This window comes from Hesperophylax consimilis, chromosome 26, assembly GCF_061612785.1.
Source record: "Hesperophylax consimilis isolate HC1 chromosome 26, BYU_Hcon_1.0, whole genome shotgun sequence".
In the NCBI taxonomy this organism is placed as follows: Eukaryota; Metazoa; Arthropoda; class Insecta; order Trichoptera; family Limnephilidae; genus Hesperophylax; species Hesperophylax consimilis.
In genome coordinates this window covers 14,886,869-14,911,574 of record NC_142861.1, presented here as the reverse complement: position 1 = coordinate 14,911,574, position 24,706 = coordinate 14,886,869, and the positions used below count along the sequence as shown (strand labels likewise).

The following is a 24,706-nucleotide window of genomic DNA, read 5'->3' as shown; positions in this document are numbered from 1 at the left end:
TCAGCTAGATCCTGGCCAAACAACTGAAGTAGTTCGTAACAGATTTTCTTCAGTGCTCAGGCAAACACATTTACACCTACTTTTATCACAGGTGAATATCTCCTTCATTTTCTGTGCTCCTGATAAAAAATATTTACTATAACTAATTGAAAACTTCATAACTTTTATGTCTAAGAATATATCTTTAATATTGTTTACTCCTGATACAATAAACAAATATGTTTTCTATAAAAATAATCAAAAACTTACTTTTACAATCACCTCTACTTGAAATTGGCTAGAACACTCCGTTGGGGAGAAAGTTTGAAAAGATATTTTTTTATTTGGTTCCTTATTACGTGCAAGTTCCTAGATGTAGCCAAAGTATTCAAAATAGTGACAAATATAATAATAAAATAGGAACTACATACCATAATTTTATCCATTGCATTACATTAATAAAAATCCAAAAAAAAACTGAATGTATTTTACGGGCCACATTTGAATGAAACTTGTTAATGCGTTTTGTCTATGACTTCCAATGTTGCAAGTTATTCAAAATAAAATCTTAACCATTGAGTAGGTACTAGGTAATACCAGTATTGTCAGTCATTAAAAATAAAATCTAAACCATTGGGTAGGTACTACGCACAGTGATTCTTGCTAACAAAGTGTTTTAAATTTTACACAAATATAACAATTAATGCAAGGCAAATGGTTGTTCATCAGTGAAATTTAAAACAAGCTTATTAGTAAGGGGGTTAGTGTTGAGCAATAATGACGTCAATTTGCAATGTATTACTAATATATCAGCGTTTTTGGCAGGTAGGCCAGAAGTTCAGCTCAGGATGGCGTCCGGAATGACGGGATACAGCGCACTGCAGGCGTGGGGCGCTCAGGCGGCCGCCTACCGGTCTTCCAACTTGACCGTAGTCGATAAAGTTCCCGCCAACATGCTCCACATGGTAGACCCTCACTGGTAAGTACTAACTAATCACTATTCAATAACATATATTATTTTTTGTTTTATTTATAAAATACATGGTTTTTTAATTGACATTAACATCAAATCACCGTACTAGGCAACTGCCTCTTTCATGGTAACCAATAAATTATTTATATTTTAAATAAAGGGTTGACAATATAAAGTAGGGTATTGAGTGTTACTAATAAACGTGTTTCAAACCCTACACCACTGGATAACAAAATAAACAAAATAAATAAAGAGTAAATGGTTGTTTCTCTGCTGCACAATATTAGGAATAGATAGTTTTAAGTTAAAATTGTTATTTATTTATAAAAACGAAATTTTCCAAAACTAAAGGAGTAAAATATTATTGACTAAATAAAATTAAAATAAAAAAATGTACTTGTTCCCCTTTTTTGTATTACAATGTTAAAAAAATGAGTAGCATTTATAAAAAGAATAGTTGATTGTAATAATTAGATAAGATTATTTATACACTTATTGGTTAAAAATTATTATTCCCTCATTTATGCACATCTACCCACAGTTATCAAGGGTAAGGGGACCAAATATTCCCTTACAAACGTTTGTATGGTAATGTTACGTTTGTAAAAGTTACATTACCAAATAATAATTAATAGAGACTGGTTCCAAACACATTAGTTGTATACCCCGTTCTGAGGTGGTAATCATACACTATTATTTATTAACAGGTTTTCCCCCACCACGCATTGCTGTGGCTCATTCTGTCTGTGCAGAAAGAGAAAAAATAGCGCGCCTTTTCTTTTACGTCCAACAGTTGGCGCTGTTTAAAAAAACACGTTTTTACCTGTGACAGGTGATATCTATATAATATAGATGTATAAAAAACACGCTCATATTCGAATGCAACATTGTGTCAAAATTTCAAAGCAATCGGTGAAGAAATTTCGGAGATTTAAGATTTTTAACAATCGAACATTACAATTTTTATTTATATAGAAGATTTTTGGATTTTTTTAAATAGATACAAAGTTACCTATCTACTTAAATAATCCTAATACATATAAAAATTGAAAAACATTTCATTGTATAAATTATTCATATATTTTCGTAATTGCCGATGGGTCTCCGGAGAACATGCCAGCATTATAATTTTATCCTTGTTAGAATAATTTGCGACCCCATTTTGACCTTAAGGCGATGCCATACGTAGCAATGCAAAATCGTGTGTTTTTAGTTTGAAAATTTGGTCGCCTAGAAATGTTTCAGATGCTTTAATTAAATACTGTGAGTAAAATACATCTTGGCCTTTGAAATAATCCAGTATTTTTTAGATAAGTCTTTTTATAAGCCCAGAAAAAAATAATGTATAGGCCTATGAAAACTGCTTTAAAGTTCAAAATCTCCTACTTACGAACCCATTTTCGGTTATGATTTTATTGTATAATGTGGCAAATTAAGTTATTTATAAAATGATCGAAATTTTTTTAAATATTTATGCCTGAACATCCACAAAATAAAATAAAAGGCACTTTTTGGCCATGTTTTTTTCTTGCATATATCAAAACAGGCGGATGGTGTTAAGCGGGAATTTAAACCTTATCGCCATCTACGTAAGGGTTGTTATTGATAGCGGCTCAATTAAAAATATTACACGACGAAGTGCATCGCCTTAATGCTTTGAAAGATGTATGAAAAACAAAATTAACATCGAGTCCACTTTTAAGTTTGACTTTAAAATTTATCAAACTAAAATTAAAATTTATCAAATTGAAATTTTATGAAATTAAAATTCATCAAATTAAAATCTTATGAATTTAAAATTTATCAAAATTTAAATTTTATGAATTTAAAATTTAAAGCTAAAAGAAGGCATAAAATTTTTTTTTTTCTGTTTTCTGCTCTGGCCTTCAGCAGGTTAAGTTTATATTTTCTTCTGATTTAATTTCGTCTAGTATTTCAACAAATATTTTCATTGCTCCCGTACATCAACTCTGGGACTCTGGGTTTTTCTAAAAATAAGTCTTAATCAATTTATTTTCTTCGTCTCATTGTGATGCAGATCTTCAAATTTTCTTAGAAATTCAATTGATGCATGAATTATAAATAATAATTATTGAATACTTAACCGATCTTTTTGGATGTCTTTCTATTTTAATATTAAAGTTAGGCAAGATAAAAGAGCGTAAAGGCATGATCAAAATATGAAAAACCAGCCTGTCTTGCATTTAATTATTTTTACTTTTCAATGTAATGGTTCTTTCAGCGTCACTCTGGTGAAAACGTTAATTCTTTTCCTCAAGTTATTCAGTTACAAAATCTCAAAGCTTTTCAATACTTTTTAAATGTTGGGCTGAAAATGTAGTCCCATTGGTCTTTTACACTGTACACAAGACAGTATTTAGTTGTGTGACTAGAATTGTAAGAAATTAAATTTTCAGAGCTAGGTGTTATATATATATAACGTGATTTTTTCAGGTATCAATTCCCCCCCATGAACCCTCTCTGGCACGGACTTCTTGGCTTCACCATTGGCATCCTTGGTGTCGTCTCAGTCATCGGCAATGGCATGGTTATCTTCATCTTCGGCGGACAAAAAGTAATTATATTGACATCGACAAAATAACACATTATTTGTCAACACATTCTATGATAACCATACATCATTAAGATATTTAAGTAAATCAACAATTACCGTGTTATCAATTAAGTACTTTCTAAATTATGTCTAAACAAACATTCTTTTCCAGTCACTCAAAACACCATCAAATCTTCTGGTTATGAACTTGGCTTTCTCTGACTTCTTCATGATGTTCTGTATGTTCCCCCCCATGTTGATCAACTGTTACAATGAGACGTGGGTATTAGGTGAGAAAAATGACCGATATTTTCAGCTCTGAACATTGTATTGAAACAACATTAAATAGCAAAAAAACAAGATGCCACATTGTTGAAACGGCCACCAATACGATTTAATTTTTCTTATCGAGCTTTTTCTGAAACGTCTAGCATAATTTCTGAGAGCTCAGCAGTAGTTTTAATCGTCATGTTTATCGTGTTCTTCCACAGGCCCATTCATGTGCGAACTCTATGGCTGCCTGGGATCTTTGTTCGGCTCTGTGTCCATCTGGACCATGACAATGATCGCTTTCGACCGCTACAACGTCATTGTCAAGGGATTGGCAGGAAAGCCCATGACAAGCAACGGCGCCATGCTGCGAATCCTCGGCATCTGGGTCTTCTCTCTTGGATGGACGCTTGCCCCCATGTTCGGGTGGAACAGGTGAAATAATTCTATTGATATTAATAATATAATAATGAACTCATGCAGGGACCTTGCGGCATTCCAAATAAACAACATATGAATAAACAATATACAACTCATTATGTTCAAAACTCCAGTTTGTATTATTTATTTATTTATTTATTTATTTACGCCCTAATGGGCTTTTACAAAAGTAGTTAACAAGTAATACAGTTGTGTTACATAGTTTACAATAAATTATGATTTTTGATTAAATTAAGGTTAATTCAAATTAATAGTGTGGATTACGGAAAGCTAAATATGTATAAAGGAACATATACATATAAAAACAAAGGTGTATTCACTACAGAGTTGTGAATTCATACATCTCAGTAAAATGATTAAAAAGATTTCGTTTTATAACTAATAGCATGTCTACAATATTCCCACATTTATTGCCAAAATGATGTAGTCCATTTATAGGTGTATGAGCTTCATAGTTGGTTTTAAAATTGTCACAGAAAAATGTAGCACTTTGCCTCGTATTTCTATTTATTCTTACATGGTTTTTAGATGATACAAGATCTTCAGCTCTATCACCCAACAATCTTTTATTAAAAGTACCTGTCTCTATCTTTGTGGTTATTTTTAGATAGGCAAACGTAATAAATATACACTCAATAATGAACTCATGCAGGGACCTTGCGGCATTCCAAATAAACAACATACAAAACTCATTATGTTCAAAACTCCAGTTTGTATTCTTGCACGGTTTTTGGATGTTTCCGATGGATGGTTTCAGCTCTATCAACCAACAACCTTCTATTAAAAGTAGCTGTCTCTATCACTGTGGTTATTTTTAGATAGGCATACTTAATGAATGTAAAAGTATCGTAAATAAATGGATACAATGCAAAAATACTGACCACCACACAAAATACCTTAAGACATATCTAATATCTAAAATTTGTGGTAGATTTATTTCATACGTGCAGAATTACAGTACGCTTAAATTTCATCGTCCAGCATGCTGGAACTTTTTTATATATTGTATTGTGCAATAACAGCCCATCTATAAGCACTGAGCATAATATTTTACTGGCATACGGTATGCTTAGAATATTTTAAACACATACCAGCAACCGTTATCACCATTGTAACTTCCATGATCACCGTAATAATGATGCTTTATTCCTCAGGTATGTGCCTGAAGGCAACATGACCGCTTGCGGAACTGACTACTTGTCCAAGGACTGGCTCAGCCGTTCTTACATCCTGGTCTACGCCGTGTTCGTGTACTTCTCCCCGCTGTTCTTGATCATCTACTCTTACTTCTTCATTATCCAGGTAACTTACCATTTCTCTTACCCCCAAATTAATCACATATATATCAAATCTCTTCCAATCATCGTTTTTTAGATGATTGCCGCCTTAACTTTTACAGACCCCAAATGACCATTGATGTTTATTTTTTGTGTCCCATCTATTGAATCTCTTCCTCAGGCTGTCGCTGCCCACGAGAAGAACATGCGAGACCAGGCCAAGAAGATGAACGTCGCCTCTCTGCGCACCTCCGAGCAGTCCAACACAAGCGCCGAGTGCAAGCTGGCCAAGGTGGCATTGATCACCATCAGCCTGTGGTTCCTGGCGTGGACGCCCTACCTGGTCATCAACTTCACCGGGGTCTTCGAAACGGCGCCCATCAGCCCACTGGCCACCATCTGGGGCTCGTTGTTCGCTAAGGCCAACGCTGTCTACAATCCTATCGTTTATGGAATCAGGTAAACTTTAACAACTTCTTCTCATTATTCACAAACCTTCTGGCGCCCAGATTTGGACATAGATCTCCTGGTCTCCTTAAATTAATCAGCTTTATCGATTCTTGGTTTGCTTTTCATCCATCTGAAGCCAGCAGCCGTTTTAAAGTCATATATATATATATATATTAAACGTAAATTGTTCTTATTATTGATGTGTTTTAGCGTTCAATTTTAAACATGTTTTCCTAAAATGTCAATGATTGTGTCGCAGATCACATTTTTTCAATCTTTTCGATCCAATTATTGCTTGTTTGTTAAAATTTTATTATCTTTTCCGTGTTTTAATGAAACGCTTATTTATTTTTGCAGCCATCCCAAATACAGGGCAGCTCTGTACAAGAAATTCCCTTCTCTGTCCTGTCAATCATCGCCGGACGACAGCGCTTCAGTCGCGTCCGGAGTTACCAACGTGTCAGAAGAGAAACCAACTGCGTAAATACAACATACGAATCTTTCGCCTTCTTGTATAACCACAAATATATTCAATACCTTAATCGAGAGTCTTCTAAACAACATATTTATCTAGACTTCGTGTTTGGGTTGGGTAAATTTGAGGTTACACGAATTGCTGCCATCTTTTCCTGGACCTAGTCTTGAGTTACGTTCTTTTGAGTGCGCACTGAAAACTTTTGCAAAGAACGCCTTGTTCTTCCAAATTCAAGTTTAAACAACACTGCATCGGAGCCATAACCATTTTGAGCGTATAGCTGAAAGTGTATAACTTTGAGGTTATACGACTTAAGTGATTTCCGACAAGTGATTGAGACGCCATCTTGACAAATTTTGTCAAATCATTGTGATAAATAAATCACTTAAAACATGTTTTCAAAGAACTCGTGACTTTGCTATATTTTCAACCGCTCAAATACAGCGAAACTTAATGACTGAAAAATATTTGTGCAACTGAAAAGGCAATATAACGGTTTTTCTCGAAACGTAACGTGATTTGTAATTATATTAATTTAGAACAATGTAAACAAATGACAAACAGTTTTACAGATCGTGTTTTTGGGCAAAGTATTCATTAAGGTGCAGACTTCCCGGGAGGTTTATTTTATTTTTCAAGGTAACAACAATTTCACGTCACGAGGGGGCCAAACGGGCCGCTGGATGATTTGATTTTGTATTTTTTTTTTTTAGTTTCCCGGAAGTGTAAAATGCATATTTTGGAAACACGATTTGCTTGACAGTTTATACATATTGCACACGCGTCTTAGGCTCACCTACAGAGGAAACATGGGCCGCCCATTTAAATAATAAATAGATTAAGTTAGAGAGTTACGACCTAAGACTTGTGTGACATTTCAACGAGTCGCATTTTTTTTATTTCATTCCATTTTTCGACTTGTTGGATTTTGAATCGTTCCATAGAAAATTTAGCTTTTGAGGGCGCGGGTTCCGCAAGTCGGCAATGGCCGCTATAAAATAATATGTTAACATTAATTTATTACGTGTTTTCTTGGCTGATGTCAATGACAAATTGTTTTCTAAATGTATTTAAATTGATATATAAATAAATAATCCCAGCATGCAAGGAAATTTTTTGTTTTTGTATTTTCAAACGTCCTTCCTTTTTACCTTAACTCCCAAACAACAAACTTTTTGAATTATGTGATCAGATATCGGATCAAATGACAACGACTCAGAGCTCTCATTTCTAAAAGTATGCTTTGATTGTTTTTCTCTGCCAGTTCCTAAACTCACTGCTATTAATGTACACCGTGTTTGGAAACTCGTAGAACAAGCGGGAAACTGGTGAATGTACATCACGTGGAGAACCTAAAAGAAACACAAATTTGCTAAATAAAATTATGTTATGTTAAGAAATTTGTCACTGTAACAATGATTATGCTAGGTACACGAGCGAAACAAAAATTCACAATAATGCTTAACTCTTTTATTGCTAAGAAAACACAACATTGCTTCGAATTTAAAATTCGAAAGCTTTTTTGCAGCAAATAAAAATAACTAAATAATAACGTTTAGAAACACTACTTCAAAAATGTTTTTATATGTTTAACCGCAGAATAGTTCCAACTGCTTCCAACCGTTTGGAGCCAGTGACACTATGGCATCCCCATAGACATATGAATATTAGTAGACCTGCCCTAAGTGATTAAAAGCGTATTATCCCCACTCCCCATACCGGTTCCATTGGCGCCGGCTGTGCTCGCGTATGGCCTCAAGTGAAATTTGAAAACGTGACGTCATCATTCTTGTGCGAACTATGGTCGAGGCATCATCGGTTCATTTTACGAAATAACACTGCAAAATGTTGACTTGTGATATGAAAACTTGTAAAAATAGATGTGAAAAAGAGAATAAACCCAATTGTCGTATTACATTCCATAAGTAAGCATTATTTTACTTTATTTTAAGCTTATTCACACCGTATTATATGGATCAGTTTTAGAAACATATACTATCACATCACAATGTAGCGATTCTCAAGTGTGCTCATCGTTGTTTACTGGGGTAAGTAAATTATGAAACATTTGTAAAAGTGTCTTAACTAAATACTCTGAAACTAACTACGACTCTGAAAATAGAAGCTGCCTTACTTTGCCGAATTTGGACTTCGCAAATTAGTTCATAGCGTGGCGAGTAATTTGCGCTCCCATGTAAAAATGTCTATTCATTCAAAAGCAGATTTTACTTTTAAGAACTAAATGGTGATATTATAATGCGAGATGCCTATTTACTGTCAGATTGATTTATTGACGAATCACAGTCAGCCTTACCCCCTTCGTTCTTCAACAGTTGATTTTACCCCTCGCCATTATCTTCTCGTCTATTAATTCCTATGTCTGTGGGCATCCCCAATCGGGGTACGTTGTGAGGCTGAAGGTAATGGGAAGTGGAAGGAGATGGGGAAGAGGAAGGAGGGGAAGTACGATGCTATTCAGATCTGGTCACCAAACACGGCCAAAGCTATTTCAAGCAAAGTTTCAATTCTGAATGGTGGTCTTACAACAGGACTATACTGATAGTATCTTCCACTCTGAAACGTGCCGCAAATATACTATATATTATTTAAATGAGTAAATTGTGAAATTACAAATTAATAAGATAAAATTTACTTGATCATGCCGGGATTTGAACCCGCGACCTCCAGCTTGCTAGTTAAGAGCCTTACCCCTGGACCACGGAGCCATCAAAGCCAATTACATTGCTTTTTCATCAACAAATTACATTGCTTTTTCATCACTCAAATAATAACCTACATACATAACATAAATAAAATAAATTTTGTATAGCTTGCTTTACCATTTTTTTTGCCTTATCCTCCCTCCTTTGTAGAATTTTTTTTTTTAATGTTAACGATGAAATAAATTTGTGGTTATTAAATCTATACATGTGTTCGAGGAACGAACAAGGGTTGGGATAGCCGTATTTTAAAGGGCTATTCCACACAGATAAAGCATGGATAACGCCTATGGCTTATGACAGGCGAATGCGGTAACACAATTTGTAAGGTTAATTCACAGTCAGCTTACCGGGTGGCGAATGAAATCTGCATCTCGAGAATCGTCTGTCAGCACTGGAACGGTGATCGTTGTACGGTAGCACTCGTTATGTTGAATTGGATTGCGATAATTGCGATAAAATACGTTTAAGGGATTATTCCGATAAATAACCGGCGATAGTACACACATTGGTTTTGACAAGATGAACGTTTCGATGCGATTGTTCGGCTCACGGCCCTCCGTGATTATAATTGACGTGTGTGATTTCAAACTGCACAGTTCAAAATCTGACCGTACTATTGGTCAGCACACGGCCTGTCAAAAGCAAATCAGCGTGAAGGGAACAACGTGGATAATTATATGCAAGAATTGAAAGAGGTGGGATTGGGCGCGAATTTGAGTAATCTGAAAGTATGTTCCCTGTTGTATGCTGATGATGCGGCGCTGATTGCTAACAGTATGGAAGATCTACAGTCTCTCGTGTCTAGGATGAACGAAGTGTGTATGAAAAAGGAGTTAATGATGGTTTGGGCATGTAGGGCGAATGAGCGAAGAAAGGAGTGTGAGGAGGATGTATGATGCAAATGCAAATGATAGCAGAAGTCGGGGACGCCCGAGGAAGACATAGAACGATCAAGTGAATCAGATACTCGAGTCGGGCCATGTCAAGAGTCAGAAAAATAGAAGAGTATGTATGAGACGATGTATGAATGTGAATGAGGCAAGGAGTGTGTGCCAAGACCGAGTTGTTTGGTGGTCCTTCCTCTCTGCCTACCCTTGCGGGGAAACGGCGTGATGTTTAGTTAGTTAATATATTAATCTCGATGCAGGTTTAGTCCTAGTGAGGTTAATTTTATGAGAAAAAACATGATTTAGGTATAGCGAGATGCAATAAATAACTAACTTTTGTTTCTCAAAGCTGGAACGGAATCAATTATGCAGCAAATTTTTTAAAAAGTCTATTGTTGAAGCAGAACGAAAGAGAAAATCCGAAAATGACTAGATAATAAAAAAATAACTTATAATTTCAATAGAACTTTGTTTCATTTTGGACTTTGTCGGGAATATTTTAGAACATATGCATTGGTAACCTAGCTCAAGACTCAATATAGTGCAAATATGGGAATGTAACGAAATCAAATTTCCTAAAATCTCTAAATAAAGGGTTTTCCAGTAAGAGGTGTTATTTTTAATAGCCCGCTTTTTCGGTAGATGTTCCTTTTGAAGCTGTCATTTTATGACATTAAAACAAAAACTACGTCATTAATAAAAATGGAACGATACACGCTTCAACAACGCATTTAAATTATTAAAATTCACTTGAGTGAATCAAATGCAAATCATCTTGAGTGATGAGGCCCATTTCCACCTCGGTGGCTTCGTCAACAAGCAAAATTTTCGCATCTTGGGCTCGGAAAACCCAAGAGTTATTGTTGAAAAGCCTCTCTATTCTCAACGTGTGACTGTTTTTTGCGGTTTATGGTCCGGCGGAGTCCTTGGACGTTACTTTTTCAAAAATGAGGCTGGAGCAACAGTTACGGTGAATGGATTGCGCTATCGAGGGATGATTAATGATTTTTTATGGCTGGAATTGGATAGCATTGATCTGGACGACGTTTACTTTCAACAAGACGGCGCTACGTGCCACACACGCAACGAAACCATTGATCTTTTACGATTGAATTTCAAAATAACACCTCTTATTGGAAAACCCTGTAGTATAAAACAAAGTCTCTATATATGTTTGTTCGCTTGGTTCTGGGGGGGGTTGAATTCCCTTACCCGGTCCCCCTATAAAAGCTCCGTATTTCCTGTGATGTCTCTACGAATGCGGATGAGTGCAAGCGAGATGGAATGCTTGCAAGATCTTATAAAAGGAGATGCACGTTAGTTGTGTGCCTCTTTTGCTCCCCAATAAATATCAGTACAAGATCACGTATCATTATTGTGTACGACCTTCACCCACTACAATAATACTCAGCCTCTCCACCACATTGGCACGAGCTACATATGGCATACATTACACATGGTAACATCACTAACAATCTCCTCACCGACAGCAAAGGACACTGACGTTGTCAGATGACATACCGGGCTGACGGACTGACACAAAAGAAAAATTGGGACATTTGCATAGACATATGAATATTAGTAGACCTGCCCTAAGTGATTAAAAGCGTATTATCCCCACTCCCCATACCGGTTCCATTGGAGCCGGCTGTGCTCGCGTATGGCCTCAAGTGAAATTTGAAAACGTGACGTCATCATTCTTGTGCGAACTATGGTCGAGGCATCATCGGTTCATTTTACGAAATAACACGGCAAAATGTTGACCTAATGCTATGAAAACTTGTAAAAATAGATGTGAAAAAGAGAATCAACCCAATTGTCGTATTACATTCCATATATAAGCATTATTTTACTTTATTTTAAGCATATTCACATCGTATAATATGAATCAGTTGTAGAAACATGTCTGGACGCGAAACACAAAGCTGGTTGGTTGCTGGGAAGTAAATTATGAACATTTATAAAAGTGTCTTAACTAAATACTTAAACGAAATATTCGACTCTGAAAATAGAACCGATTTTTTTTGCCGAATTTGGACTTCGCAAATTTGTTCATAACGTGGCGAGTAATTTGCGCTCCCATGTTAAAATGTCTATTCATTCAAAAGCAGATTTTACTTTTAAGAAGTAAATGGTGATATTATAATGCGAGATGCCTATTTACTATCAGATTGATTTATTGACGAATCACAGTCAGCTTCACTCCCTTCGTTCTTCAACAGTTGATTTTACCCCTCGCCATTATCTTCTCGTCTATTAATTCCTATGTCTGTGGACATTTGTATAGCTACATTTCAGCAGGTAGGTAGGTACTGAATTTGCAAATAAACTATAAAACCTACATTTTCAAATTACTGGAAATAATTTCCTTGTTGTTTACCAACAATTATTGAGAAAAAATTGTAAATATTTTATGCCCAATGACTTCGAATTTGAATGCATTCCATAACTCGTAAAATTTAAATATAATCAATACAAATATGATTCAAATACGTAGGTACTTCCCCAATTATAAGGAAATATAATGTTCAGGAAAAACAATTCCCACGGACATAAAAACCTGGATGATAACAAAACTATTATAAAAATTGCGAGGAAGTGATAGAGATGGATGATAGCAAAACTATTATAAAAATTGCGAGCGATAGAGATGGGTGATAACAAAACTATTATAAAAACTGCGAGTGATAGAGATGGGTGATAACAAAACTATTATAAAAACTGCGAGTGATAGAGATGGGTGATAACAAAACTATTATAAAAACTGCGAGTGATAGAGATGGGTGATAACAAAACTATTATAAAAACTGCGAGTGATAGAGATGGGTGATAACAAAACTATTATAAAAATTGCGAGGAAGTGAACGGGAGATGAAGTGGGAAATCAGGTGATCTCCAAATGTATCGGGAGCAAGTAAATTTTATTCGAGTAAATTGTGTTATTTCACAATGTACTCATTTAAAATGATATATTACATAATTTGCCAATGATGCTGACTTGCCAAGGCGCCAATAATATTTGGCTGATGTATATAGCGCCGTTTTCGTTAAAAATCACTTCAAATGCGCTAGAGCCAAGAAGTCAAGGATCCAAGGAGCCAAGGAGCCATGGAGCCAAAGAAACGAGGCGCTGAATATACTTAACACATAACACAGCGCCCTTGAGACTTTACTAAAGCCAGGCGCCGTTTGGCTCAGTTGCCAGTGCCTATGAGACGATCGATGTCAATTGTCAATATTTCGTCCAGGAGCGACGAATGATTAAGACAAGTGATACATTTGGGAGGCGCGTGTGGGAACCATTCATTGCATAACCAACACCTCTTCCATAGGTCACCCCGAGTGGTTTTCAATCCTTCCTTTATCCTCCGACCTTCCGCCCAGCAGCCCCAAATATGACATAGGCCCCGAGGGAAATTATTTTCTTCGTAAAGACAAATATCAAGTTAAAGTTGCACACTTATAAAAATGCTCGAAAATATTGTTAAATGGTCCCCAAAGATTTCATATCGAGCAATAGTTGCACACCATAGACATATGAATATTAGTAGACCTGCCCTAAGTGATAAAAGCGTATTATTCCCCACTCCCCATACCGGTTCCATTGGAGCCGGCTGGGCTCGCGTATGGCCTCCCGTGAATCTAGAAAATGTGACGTCATCATCCTTGTGCGAACTAGCGTCGAGCTATGGTCGAGCTTCATCGGTTCATTTTACGAAATAACACGGCAAAATGGTGGCTTGGGCTATGAAAACTTAGTAAAAATAGATGAGAAAAAGAGAATAAACCCAATTGTCGTATTACATTTCGTAAGTAAGCATTATTTTATTGTATTTTAAGCTTATTTACATCGTATAATATGGATCAGTTTTAGAAACATATACTACCACATCACAATGTAGCGATTCTCAAGTGTGCTCATCGTTGTTTACTGGGGTAAGTAAATTATGAAACATTTGTAAAAGTGTCTTAACTAAATACTCTGAAAACAGAAGAAATTTACTTTGCTGAATTTGGACTTCGCAAATTTGTTCATAACGTGGTGAGTAATTTGTGCTCTCATGTAAAAATGTCTATTCATTCAAAATCAGATTTTACTTTTAAGAACTAAATGGTGATATTATAATGCGAGATGCCTATTTACTGTCAGATTGATTTATTGACGAATCACAGTCAGCTTTCCCCTCTGCGTTCCGCAACTGTTGGTTTGACCCCTCGCCTTTAAGTTCTCGTCTATTAATATTCATATGTCTATGTTGCACACTAATGAAAATGTTAAACAATATTGTTTAATGGTCACCAAAGATTTCATACAATTTATTTTGCCCTTAGTTTAGCAAATTAATAATTCATTTGCTAGTTGGGAATATTTGTTTTGACAATATTGACAAAAATGTGATTGGATTAAAGTTTCTTCACATATTTTTTTTACATTGACTCCACACAGTAGACCTTGAGAAAATAATTTGCCTTAGAGCCAATGTAATCTATGAGGACGTTGTTCAGATTTTTAAGAAAAGGAAGAGAAGTTCTGGAAATAGGAATTCAGCAGGAATATGGGGGTCAGTGCATCCAGGAGTGACGGTTTGAACCCATCCCACCCACTGTAGTGCAAGGAGATGCGATGGATCGAGAGAGTGCAACTAGAGATGTCGAAAGGTCTCCATCAACACGATTCCCTTGATTCGGCCCGCCACGCATTCTCATTAATTTTATTTTATTTGGTTTTACGCCCAGCCAGGCTTTTACATGAATTTTAAGAAACGAATATATACCTAGTGAGCTATCGAAAACTATACAGAAAGTTTTTAAAGCATGAAATAACGCTAAACTGATAAACTGAATAAGAAAGAATATTAGTAAAACATGGAACAGTAACATAAATTAATATTGAAACGAAAACAATACTACAGGATTTTCCAATAAGAGATGTTATTTGGATATTCAATCGTAAAAGATCAACGGTTTCGTTGTTTGTGTGGCACGTAGCGCCGTCTTGTTGAAAGTAAACGTTGTCCAGATCAATACCATTCAATTCCGGCCATAAAAATCATTAATCATCTCTCGATAGCGCAATCCATTCACCGTAACTGTTGCTCCAGCCTCATTTTCGAAAAAGTAAGGTCCAATGACTCCGCCGGACCATAAACCGCACCAAACAGTCACACGTTGAGGATAGAGAGGCTTTTCAACAATAACTTTTGGGTTTTCCGAGCCCCAGATGCGACAATTTTGCTTGTCGACGAAGCCACCAAGGTGGAAATGGGCATCATCACTCAAGATGATCCGCATTTGATTCACTCAAGTGAATTTTAATATTTTCAATGCATTGTTTTAGCATGTATCGTTCCATTTTTATTAATGGCGTAGTTTTTACTTGTCAAATATTAAAAAATGACAGCTTCAAAAGTAACATTTACCGAAATGACGGGCTATTCAAAATAACACCTCTTATTGGAAAACCCTGTACATTTAAGACCAACGCAACTATGCTTTGCAGGATTCAACAAAGTGCTGGTATAGATTAGGCTTAATTTTATAAATGGAGTCAGTAAATAAATTTGATATATCAATAGTACCCGCAAACTTATTGCCCTATTGGTTAGTGAGTGTGTCTGATAGTTGTTTGTGTATGTATTGCAGAGGAATATTTCATTTTGTCTTGTGTTTCTAGTCGGCACATGTAATTTAATACTGGCGACGATGGCAGGGCTGTTAATTAAGTTGTTAATTATCATATTCTCATTATATTTGTGTGAATACAATTTCTTACGCTAAATATCTCTAAGTATGAAATCTCACCCACCAACCACCCTCCGACGTCACTCATTCCCCGACTCTTTATCAACTCGTAAGAAATATTTCTTATATTGAATTACCATTATCGATCCGTGGCGCTACTAGGAGTATATAAGGCCCCGGCGGGTATGCAAAAGACGAGTAGCTTCCAAGGCGCATCCTCAGCTAGAACCTGGCACTGAAGTAGTTCATAAAAGATTTTCTTCAGTGCTCAGGCAAACACTATTTACACATATTTTCATCTCAGGTGAATATCTCCTACATTTTCTGTACTCCTGGTAAAAAAATATTCAGTATCACTCAAATATAATTCAACTTTTTGTTTTTTATTAAATTTACATTTTTATAATAATAAGGATATCTCCTTCATTTTCTTTACTCCTGGTAAAAAAAATTCTTTTACGATGTTTACTTATTCAAAATTAAAAAGTGTTAAAATTTTCTACAATAACTGGTTGTACCCCGCCGTATAAACAAAAACAGTGCCGTCCAACAGTTGGCACTGTTTTTCAAAAATAGCATGTTTGTGCAAAAGATGGCGCTGTTTTTTTAAAAACACACCACCTGTCACAGGTGACAACAATATAATATAAAAACACACGCGTATTCAAATGCAACTTTGTGTCAAAATTTCAAAGCAATCGGTGAAAAGCTTTTGAGATTTAGGATGAACTAACGAACATTAACACTTTTATTTATATAGATTTTAGTTTATTTTGTGTAAATAAGTTCTTAGATGGAGCCATTCATGAAATAATAATGAAAAGGTAAAACTACCTTCCTCCTTTTCTTCAAATTTTTCCTTGTTTATTGATTTTTTAATAATTTTACTGTCTCTTTTATCGATTGTATTGTTTTGTTATTTATTTATCACCAATGAAAAACACAAAAAATCATTTGTAAACAAAGTGGTGCATAATGAACTATTACAACTTTTTGTGTTAGCTGTTAATGCTGTTATACGACTTGTTTCGGGTAATTTGATGAGACAAGGAATGGTATGTCATTAAATTTAATTCGTTATTGCATTTAGTCTATGACTTTCAATGTTATGGGTGGTACTAGCAGTGTTGCCAATCATTACAAGTTAATTCTCATCTATTTAGTTCATACTATGAACTATGTGTTTTGTTGAAGAATAAATATGATAATTTTCAGTATATTAGTAATTTATCAGCTTTTTTGGCAGGTAGGCCAGAAGTTTAGCTCAGGATGGCGTCCGGCATGACGGGGTACAGCGCGCTGCAGGCGTGGGGCGCTCAGGCGGCCGCCTACGGATCCTCCAACTTGACCGTAGTCGATAAGGTTCCCGCCAACATGCTCCACATGGTAGACCCTCACTGGTAAGTCACAGATATAAATATATTATTTAATATTATATAGGTTCTTCTCCCCTGTAGTAGCAATAAGCAGCCAAATCACCGGGTAGAAAAGATTATCTCCTCATAAGTGCACCTCTATCCACAGTTGGTACAGTTGGGACGAAATGTTACCTGACACCATAAATGAACCACTCACTAGATCAATATCTTCGGGTTTTTAGTACTGAGCCCATGGGTCCTAATGTTTGCCATAGATAAAAGTCAGTAACTGAAAAATATACGTCACTACTACACATACTCACCATCGACTAGGATAGAAACTATAAAAAAGGCGTAACCATAGACAATATAATTCTCATTCGGAGCCAACCCATTGGCTAGCCTAAAATCGGCCAATGACAGCGGCCTATAAACATGCACGAAGTTCGTGACAGCGGCCTATAAACATGCATGAAGTTCGTATTGGTTTGTGGAAAATATACGTCACAAGTCACCCATAGAGATTACCGTGTCTTTTGAAGTGAAACTTCTTTACGCGCGTCATGCAATTTCGAGGACCGGAGTAAAACCGACTCATGACCGAAACGAAAATGCGGGTACCCCCACCACCGATTAAAGTTCATTTGATCTAGTCAAAGTTTTGAAGTAACATATAAATGCTTCTTAGCTCATCCCGACAACTGGCGTTGGTGGTGTAATGGTCAGCATAGTTGCCTTCCAAGCAGTTGATCCGAGTTCGATTCTCGGCCATCGCACATTATTTTTTTGTTTTTAACGCCTTTTTCATTCAATATCTTATTTTTTAGTAGGTCAGAACATTTTTTAAAAGAAAATAATATTGCAAAATAATAAAAACACTTATCTCACTGTGATAAAACATTACTCCGCTAGAGCGCGCTTTGCGTTATTGTGTTGGATTAAAATTATTATCTAATCCGTATATTATGATAATTGTATTACATTTATTTAATTAATTTATTTATTTTGATAATATGTAATAATTTACAGAAAAAAAAATTAAAACTATCTCCCTCTGATAAAATATCCGTTCGCTAGAGCGCACTACGCGATCTTGTGTGGGATTCTATTTCTGTACATTGTACATTATTTTTAAAAATATATTATATTTTGGGTGTGATGTAGGTAACATTATAAAACATAACAAGCTCTCATATTTTCAGAACCTACATAATATAATCAATTTATGCGGCTTTGCTTACAGTTGGTGCTCAGCGTGGTTGGCTTTCAATCAGTTAAGCGAGGTTCGATTCTCGGCTGTGGCATTTTTGAAGTGAAACCTTGTTGAGGTGGGGGAGCCGCTCACGAACGTTCTCTCTCTTCTCTTCTTTCCTCTCTCTCAGACACCAGCGAACTGCGCCACGCCAAGCATCAGCTGAAACTAGAAGTTTCACTTCTGTCTTGCGTAGGCTTGACACACCCACTTTTTTTTTTTTTCTGACCCACTTTTTTCTCGGAGTTATACCCCCCTGCCTGACACTGTTTACAAAAATGATACAAGTTATTAACATCGCATTGGTATATCCCGTTCAAGTGAGGTAATCACGAACATTGCATAAAGGGCAGTGGGTATTTAATCACTCTGCTTTTTGCATGTGTTTACCGTTATTGATTATTTCAGAATTGTTGTTGAATCAGTATTGGGCTGATACTATAGTCTTATTGAATTTTATTTTTTGGCTGTGGTATGATTACATTACTAAGAACAAATATTTGCCAAAGAAATAAGCCATATTGCCTGCTGTTGCATTTTATCTTTATACCAACAGCACATTTTAATTTACACTTTTTCTGTCTTTGTGATTGAGTGACACACAAAAGCGCAATTCTAAGCGGCATTTTTTTTTAACTGCTTGAAAAAGATTTTTCTTTTCCTTTAGCTAAAGATTATACAGCGGAAAAGGGAAATTTCTGAAAGGGCACCTCCCTGTTGTTAATTTCCAGTCAAAAGTCAAAACAATAGAATTCATGGTGTAATATTATATGGGGTTTTTAGACTCTAATCGCCATAGTATTATTTATTTATTTGACTAGAATGATCAAAATTTAAGAGCTAGAGCTTATACACATATTATGTGATATATTTCTCAGGTATCAATTCCCCCCCATGAACCCTCTCTGGCACGGACTTCTTGGATTCACCATTGGCATCCTTGGTGTCGTCTCAGTCATCGGCAATGGCATGGTTATCTTCATCTTCGGCGGACAAAAAGTAATTATATTTAATGACAACACATCATTTATCAACATATTAATTTTTTATATATTTAAGTCAATCAATGATAAATCAAGACCATCGATTGATTTCTATAGCATGCATAAAAACAATCCTTTTTCAGTCACTCAAAACTCCGTCCAATCTTTTGGTGATGAACTTGGCTTTTTCTGATTTCTTCATGATGTTCTGTATGTTCCCCCCCATGTTGATCAACTGCTACAATGAGACGTGGGTATTAGGTGAGCAAAATGACCGATATTTGGAGTCCGGAAGATTATATTACTTAAACAACATTATTTGTAAAAAAACAAGATGCCATTTCTTGAAACTGCTATCAACACGTTTTCATTCCTTTTGTCGACAATTTTTAAAGTGTCATTTCTAAAAGCTCTGCGGTGGTTTTAATATCATCATGGTATTTGATCTCTGCTTTTCTTTCGGCTGAACAGCATCATCATTTTTACTGTGTTCTTCCACAGGTCCATTTATGTGTGAACTCTATGGCTGCCTGGGATCTTTATTCGGCTCTGTGTCCATCTGGACCATGACAATGATCGCTTTCGACCGCTATAACGTCATCGTCAAGGGATTGGCAGGAAAGCCCATGACAAGCAACGGCGCAATGCTGCGAATCCTCGGCATCTGGGTCTTCTCTCTCGGATGGACGCTTGCCCCCATGTTCGGATGGAACAGGTGAAATAATTACATCGATATTAATAGTATAATAATGAACTCATGCAGGGACCTTGCGGCATTCCAAATAAACAACATACAAAACTCATTATGTTCAAAACTCCAGTTTGTATTCTTGCACGGTTTTTGGATGTTTCCGATGGATGGTTTCAGCTCTATCAACCAACAACCTTCTATTAAAAGTAGCTGTCTCTATCATTGTGGTTATTTATAGATAGGCATACTTAATGAATGTAAAAGTATCGTGAATAAATGGATACAATGCAAAAATACTGACAACTATACGACATACCTTAAGACACATCTAATATCTATATTTTGTAGTAGATTTCTTTCATACGTGCAGAATTACAGCACGCTTAAATTTCACCGTTCAGAATTCTGGAACTTTCTAAATATTGTATTGTACAGTAACAGTCCAACTGTATCGGTCTTAGCAGCCGTTATCACTACTGTAACTTCCACGCTCAACGTAATACTGATTCTTTATTCCTTAGGTATGTGCCTGAAGGCAACATGACCGCTTGCGGAACTGACTACTTGTCCAAGGACTGGCTCAGCCGTTCTTACATCCTGGTGTACGCCGTGTTCGTGTACTTCTCCCCGCTGTTCTTGATCATCTACTCTTACTTCTTCATTATCCAGGTAACTTACCATTTCTCTTACCCCCAAAAGAAACGTTTTATCAAATCTCTTCCAATCATCGTGTTTTAGATGATTTCCGTCTTTAATTTTGCAGACCTAAATGACCATTGATGTTTATTTTTTGTGCCCTATCTATTCAATCTCTTCCTCAGGCTGTCGCTGCTCACGAGAAGAACATGCGAGACCAGGCCAAGAAGATGAACGTCGCCTCTCTGCGCACCTCCGAGCAGTCCAACACAAGCGCCGAGTGCAAGCTGGCCAAGGTGGCACTGATCACCATCAGCCTGTGGTTCCTAGCGTGGACGCCCTACCTGGTCATCAACTTCACCGGGGTCTTTGAAACGGCACCCATCAGCCCACTGGCCACCATCTGGGGCTCGTTGTTCGCTAAGGCCAACGCTGTCTACAATCCAATCGTTTATGGAATCAGGTAAACTTTAATAACTCCTTCTCATTATTCAAAAATCTTCCGGCGCCCAGATTTGGACATAGATCTCCAAGTCTCCCAAAATTTTCTTCAGCTTTAGGGATTCTTGGTTTGGCTTGCACTTTTTATCTTCTTTTTCTTATTTACAGTCTTTTAGCGGTCAACTTAAGACATGTTTTCCTCCAATATTAAATATATTATATTATTTATTACCTTATGTTCATCACAATTTTTTCGATGTGTTACTAAATACCACCAAAAAGTGTTTTTTACTGTCTTGATTTCGTATAAGAATAACATACTTAATTGTTCTTTCTTTTTGTAGCCATCCCAAATACAGGGCAGCTCTGTACAAGAAATTCCCTTCTCTGTCCTGTCAATCGTCGCCGGACGACAGCGCTTCAGTCGCGTCCGGAGTTACCAACATCTCAGAAGAAAAACCAACTGCGTGAATACAATGTACGAATCTTCAGCCATCTTGCATAACCTCAAATATATTCAACATCTCAATCGCGAGTCTTCTAAACAACGGAATATTTATTTTTTATTAGACTTCGTATTTGACAAAATTTTAGGTGACACGAATTGCTGCCATCTTTTTTTCGACTTAGTCTTGAGTTATGCTTTCTTAGTGTGCATTGAAAACTTTTGCAAAGAACGCGTTGTTCTTCCAAATTCAGGTTTAAACAACACTGCATCGGAGCCATAACCATTTTGATCGTATAGCTGAAAGTGTATAACTTTGAGGTTATGCGACTTAAGTGATTTCCGATTGGTGATTGAACGATATTGACGAATTTAGTCAAACATTGTGATAAATAAATCACGGATCACGGTCACATGTTTTAAAAGAACTCGCGTCTTTGATATGATATTTTCAACAGCTTCAATTACAGTAACTTCAAGACTAAAATTGTGCAACTGAATAGGCAATATAACTGTTTTACTCGAAACGTAACGTGATTTGTAATTATATTAATTTAGAACAATGTAAACAAACGACAAACAGTTCGACAGATCGTGTTTTTGGGCAAAGTATTCATTAAAGTGCAGACTTCCCGGGAGGTTTATTTTATTTTACAAGGTAACAACAATTTCACGTCACGAGGGGGCCAAACGGGCCGCTGGATGATTTGATTTTGTATTTTTTTTTAGTTTCCCGGAAGTGTAAAATGCATATTTTGGAAACACGATTTGCTTGACCGTTTACATATTGCACTCGCTTCTTAGGTTCACCTAAAGAGAAAACATAAGCCGCCCATTAAAATAATAAATAGATTAATTTAGAGAGTTACGGCCTAAGACTTGTGTGACATTTCAACAATTCGCAATTGTTTTTCTTCTGCTCCTTTTTTTGACTTGCCGGATTTTGAATCGTCCAATAGAAAATATTATAGTTCCAAAGGGCGCGGGTTCCGCAAGTCATTTAATGGCCGTTATAAAGTAACATTATTAACATTACTTGAGGTGATTTTTCACAAAAACGGCGCTCTACAAATTATCCAATTATTATTATTATTATAATTAATTTATTGCGTATTTTCTAGGCTGATGTCAATGTCAAACGTCAATTGTTTTCTAAATGTATTTAATTTGATATATAAATAAATATTCCCAGCATGCAAGGATCTTCTTTGTTTTTATATTTGTATTGTTAACTGAAATAATAAGGACTTCCAGTAAATGTTTATTTATTTTTTAATATTGGTGATGGTCTGGATTGTAAGCCACATAGACCATCAGGGAATAATTAATTCCCTATGAAAAAAAAGGTTGATTACAAAATTCACTCTGCAAGCAGCGTAACAAAATTATCATCCAGCCACCAAATACATAAAACAGAGAACTCACCGAATATATCACTCGCATTGAGAATGGCAGCAATTCCTTAATTTCTAAATTCGAAAGTTTGCATTTTTCAAAGCCCACCAAAACGGTAGAAATTTGACGCGGTAAGCGTGACGTCATACGTACCTCGATTTCGTCGGTATACGCAACGTGGGGTGGCGTGTAAGTGCACTAAGACAGAACCCGCTGACCAGTCACAGGGCGTTTGAGTGTCTCACGGTATTAATCGTTTTGAAATAACAATTATTATGGATTATTTCACATATGCTTTTACAATATTCTTTTGTTAATATAACTCCGACCAATCACAGGATATTTAAATCTCTTATGGTTTACATTGGTTTTCAATCACATTATATAATAAAACTTATTTATTCTACCACATATGTCTTTATTGCAAAATATTTTTCACTTGAGTTCCTTCTCATTGCGAAAGCGAAATAAAATGTCAAAATAATGTTCACATTTTTTTATTGTTTCTTTTTTAAATATTCATTTACAACATGCAATAGCAAACAAAGCGCTACATTTTGTGTTCGAATTTCAAATTCGCAAGCTTTTCTGCAGCAAATAAAAAAAATAAGCTAAATAATAATATTTTTTACTCTTAGCCAGGTTTATTGCTTTGTCATCACAAACAAATCTCAAATTTTTTAATAATATAAATATATATAATAACATATACAACAAAAATAAAATATTTTATACAGTTCGCTTAACCATTTATTTGCCTTGTCTTCATTTTGTTGAAATTGTTGTAAAAGTTGAATCGTTGAAATAACTCATTCTAAAATAAATTCACGATAAAATGTACAAATTACCAAAAATACTTGCTTAAGTACATGTAGACACGTAAATGTGCTAGTAAAATTTGGTATCACAAGAACCATGCTAAGTATTTAAATGCTAGATAAGAAGACCACTAAGATAGCAAAATAAAGATATCAATTATAGAAACAAACACACCAAGGTCACTTAGAAACGTAATCGGTTGGTGACCTAGAGATAACTGACGCCTTCAATTGGGTGATAATGGTCAGGAATTGACAAAAGTGGACACCTTTGAGGAAGATCTGTACTTTACGCTGATACGTAGTCCACTGAAGATGATTCGACAAGAAAGATACTGAAAAGTATTGCAGGGTTTTCAAATAAGAGGTGTTATTTTGATATTCAATCGTAAAAGATCAATGGTTTCGTTGCTTGTGTGGCACGTAGCACCGTCTTGAAAGTAAACGCTGTCCAAATCAATACCATCTAATTCCGGCCATAAAAAATCATTAATCATCTCTCGATAGCGCAATCCATTCACCGTAACTGTTGCTCCAGCATCATTTTCGAAAAAGTAAGGTCCAATGACTCTGCCGGACCATAAACCGCACCACGTTGAGGATAGAGAGGCTTTTCAACAATAAATCTTGGGTTTTCCGAGCCCCAGATGCGACAATTTTGCTTGTTGACGAAGTCACCGAGGTGGAAATGGGCCTCATCACTCAAAACGATTTGCATTTGATTCACTCAAGTGAATTTTAATAATTTCAATGCGTTGTTAAAGCGTGTATCGTAAAATTTTTATTAATGGCGTACTTTTTACTTGTCAAATGTAAAAAAATGACAGATTCAAAAGTAACATCTACCGAAATAGCGGGCTGTTCAAAATAAGACCTCTTATTGAAAAACCCTGTATTATTTAGAATATTCTTAGTA

At 35.9% G+C, this 24,706-nt stretch overlaps 2 protein-coding genes across 5 annotated transcripts; both read left to right on the top strand.

Annotated features, from left to right (window-relative positions):
• Window positions 1-821: 821 nt before the first annotated feature.
• Window positions 822-6,798, top strand: LOC149411167 (opsin-1-like). The gene is made up of 7 exons (XM_089647096.1): window positions 822-958; window positions 3,407-3,527; window positions 3,679-3,796; window positions 3,998-4,211; window positions 5,372-5,519; window positions 5,676-5,953; window positions 6,302-6,798. Exons 1-7 carry the CDS (start codon window positions 828-830, stop codon window positions 6,426-6,428), a joined length of 1,137 nt encoding a protein of 378 aa, XP_089503222.1. The 5' UTR covers window positions 822-827; the 3' UTR covers window positions 6,429-6,798.
• A 6,829-nt stretch (window positions 6,799-13,627) lies between these two features.
• LOC149411166 (opsin-1-like) lies at window positions 13,628-21,603 on the top strand. Of its 4 annotated transcripts, none has more exons than XM_089647076.1 (8): window positions 13,628-13,653; window positions 17,067-17,171; window positions 19,260-19,380; window positions 19,508-19,625; window positions 19,866-20,079; window positions 20,577-20,724; window positions 20,877-21,154; window positions 21,477-21,603. In XM_089647076.1, exons 2-8 carry the CDS (start codon window positions 17,146-17,148, stop codon window positions 21,601-21,603), a joined length of 1,032 nt encoding a protein of 343 aa, XP_089503202.1. In that variant the 5' UTR covers window positions 13,628-13,653; window positions 17,067-17,145. The 4 variants fall into 4 exon arrangements, with proteins under 4 accessions (XP_089503202.1, XP_089503199.1, XP_089503198.1 ...); XM_089647073.1 differs by lacking the exon at window positions 13,628-13,653 and adding an exon at window positions 14,277-14,332 and having other exon boundaries at window positions 17,097-17,171; XM_089647072.1 differs by lacking the exon at window positions 13,628-13,653 and adding an exon at window positions 15,292-15,319 and having other exon boundaries at window positions 17,057-17,171.
• The last annotated feature ends 3,103 nt before the right edge of the window (window positions 21,604-24,706 follow it).

Bases quoted from the DNA above. Each gene is read 5' to 3' on its own strand.
- LOC149411167 (XM_089647096.1), top strand. From the start codon at position 828: ATGGCGTCCGGAATGACGGGATACAGCGCACTGCAGGCGTGGGGCGCT. The intron at 959-3,406 runs GTAAGTACTAAC...TGATTTTTTCAG, and splicing joins CACATGGTAGACCCTCACTG to GTATCAATTCCCCCCCATGA. The intron at 5,520-5,675 runs GTAACTTACCAT...TCTCTTCCTCAG, and splicing joins CTTACTTCTTCATTATCCAG to GCTGTCGCTGCCCACGAGAA.
- LOC149411166 (XM_089647072.1), top strand. From the start codon at position 15,292: ATGGGCATCATCACTCAAGATGATCCGC. The intron at 19,381-19,507 runs GTAATTATATTT...ATCCTTTTTCAG, and splicing joins TCATCTTCGGCGGACAAAAA to TCACTCAAAACTCCGTCCAA. The intron at 20,725-20,876 runs GTAACTTACCAT...TCTCTTCCTCAG, and splicing joins CTTACTTCTTCATTATCCAG to GCTGTCGCTGCTCACGAGAA.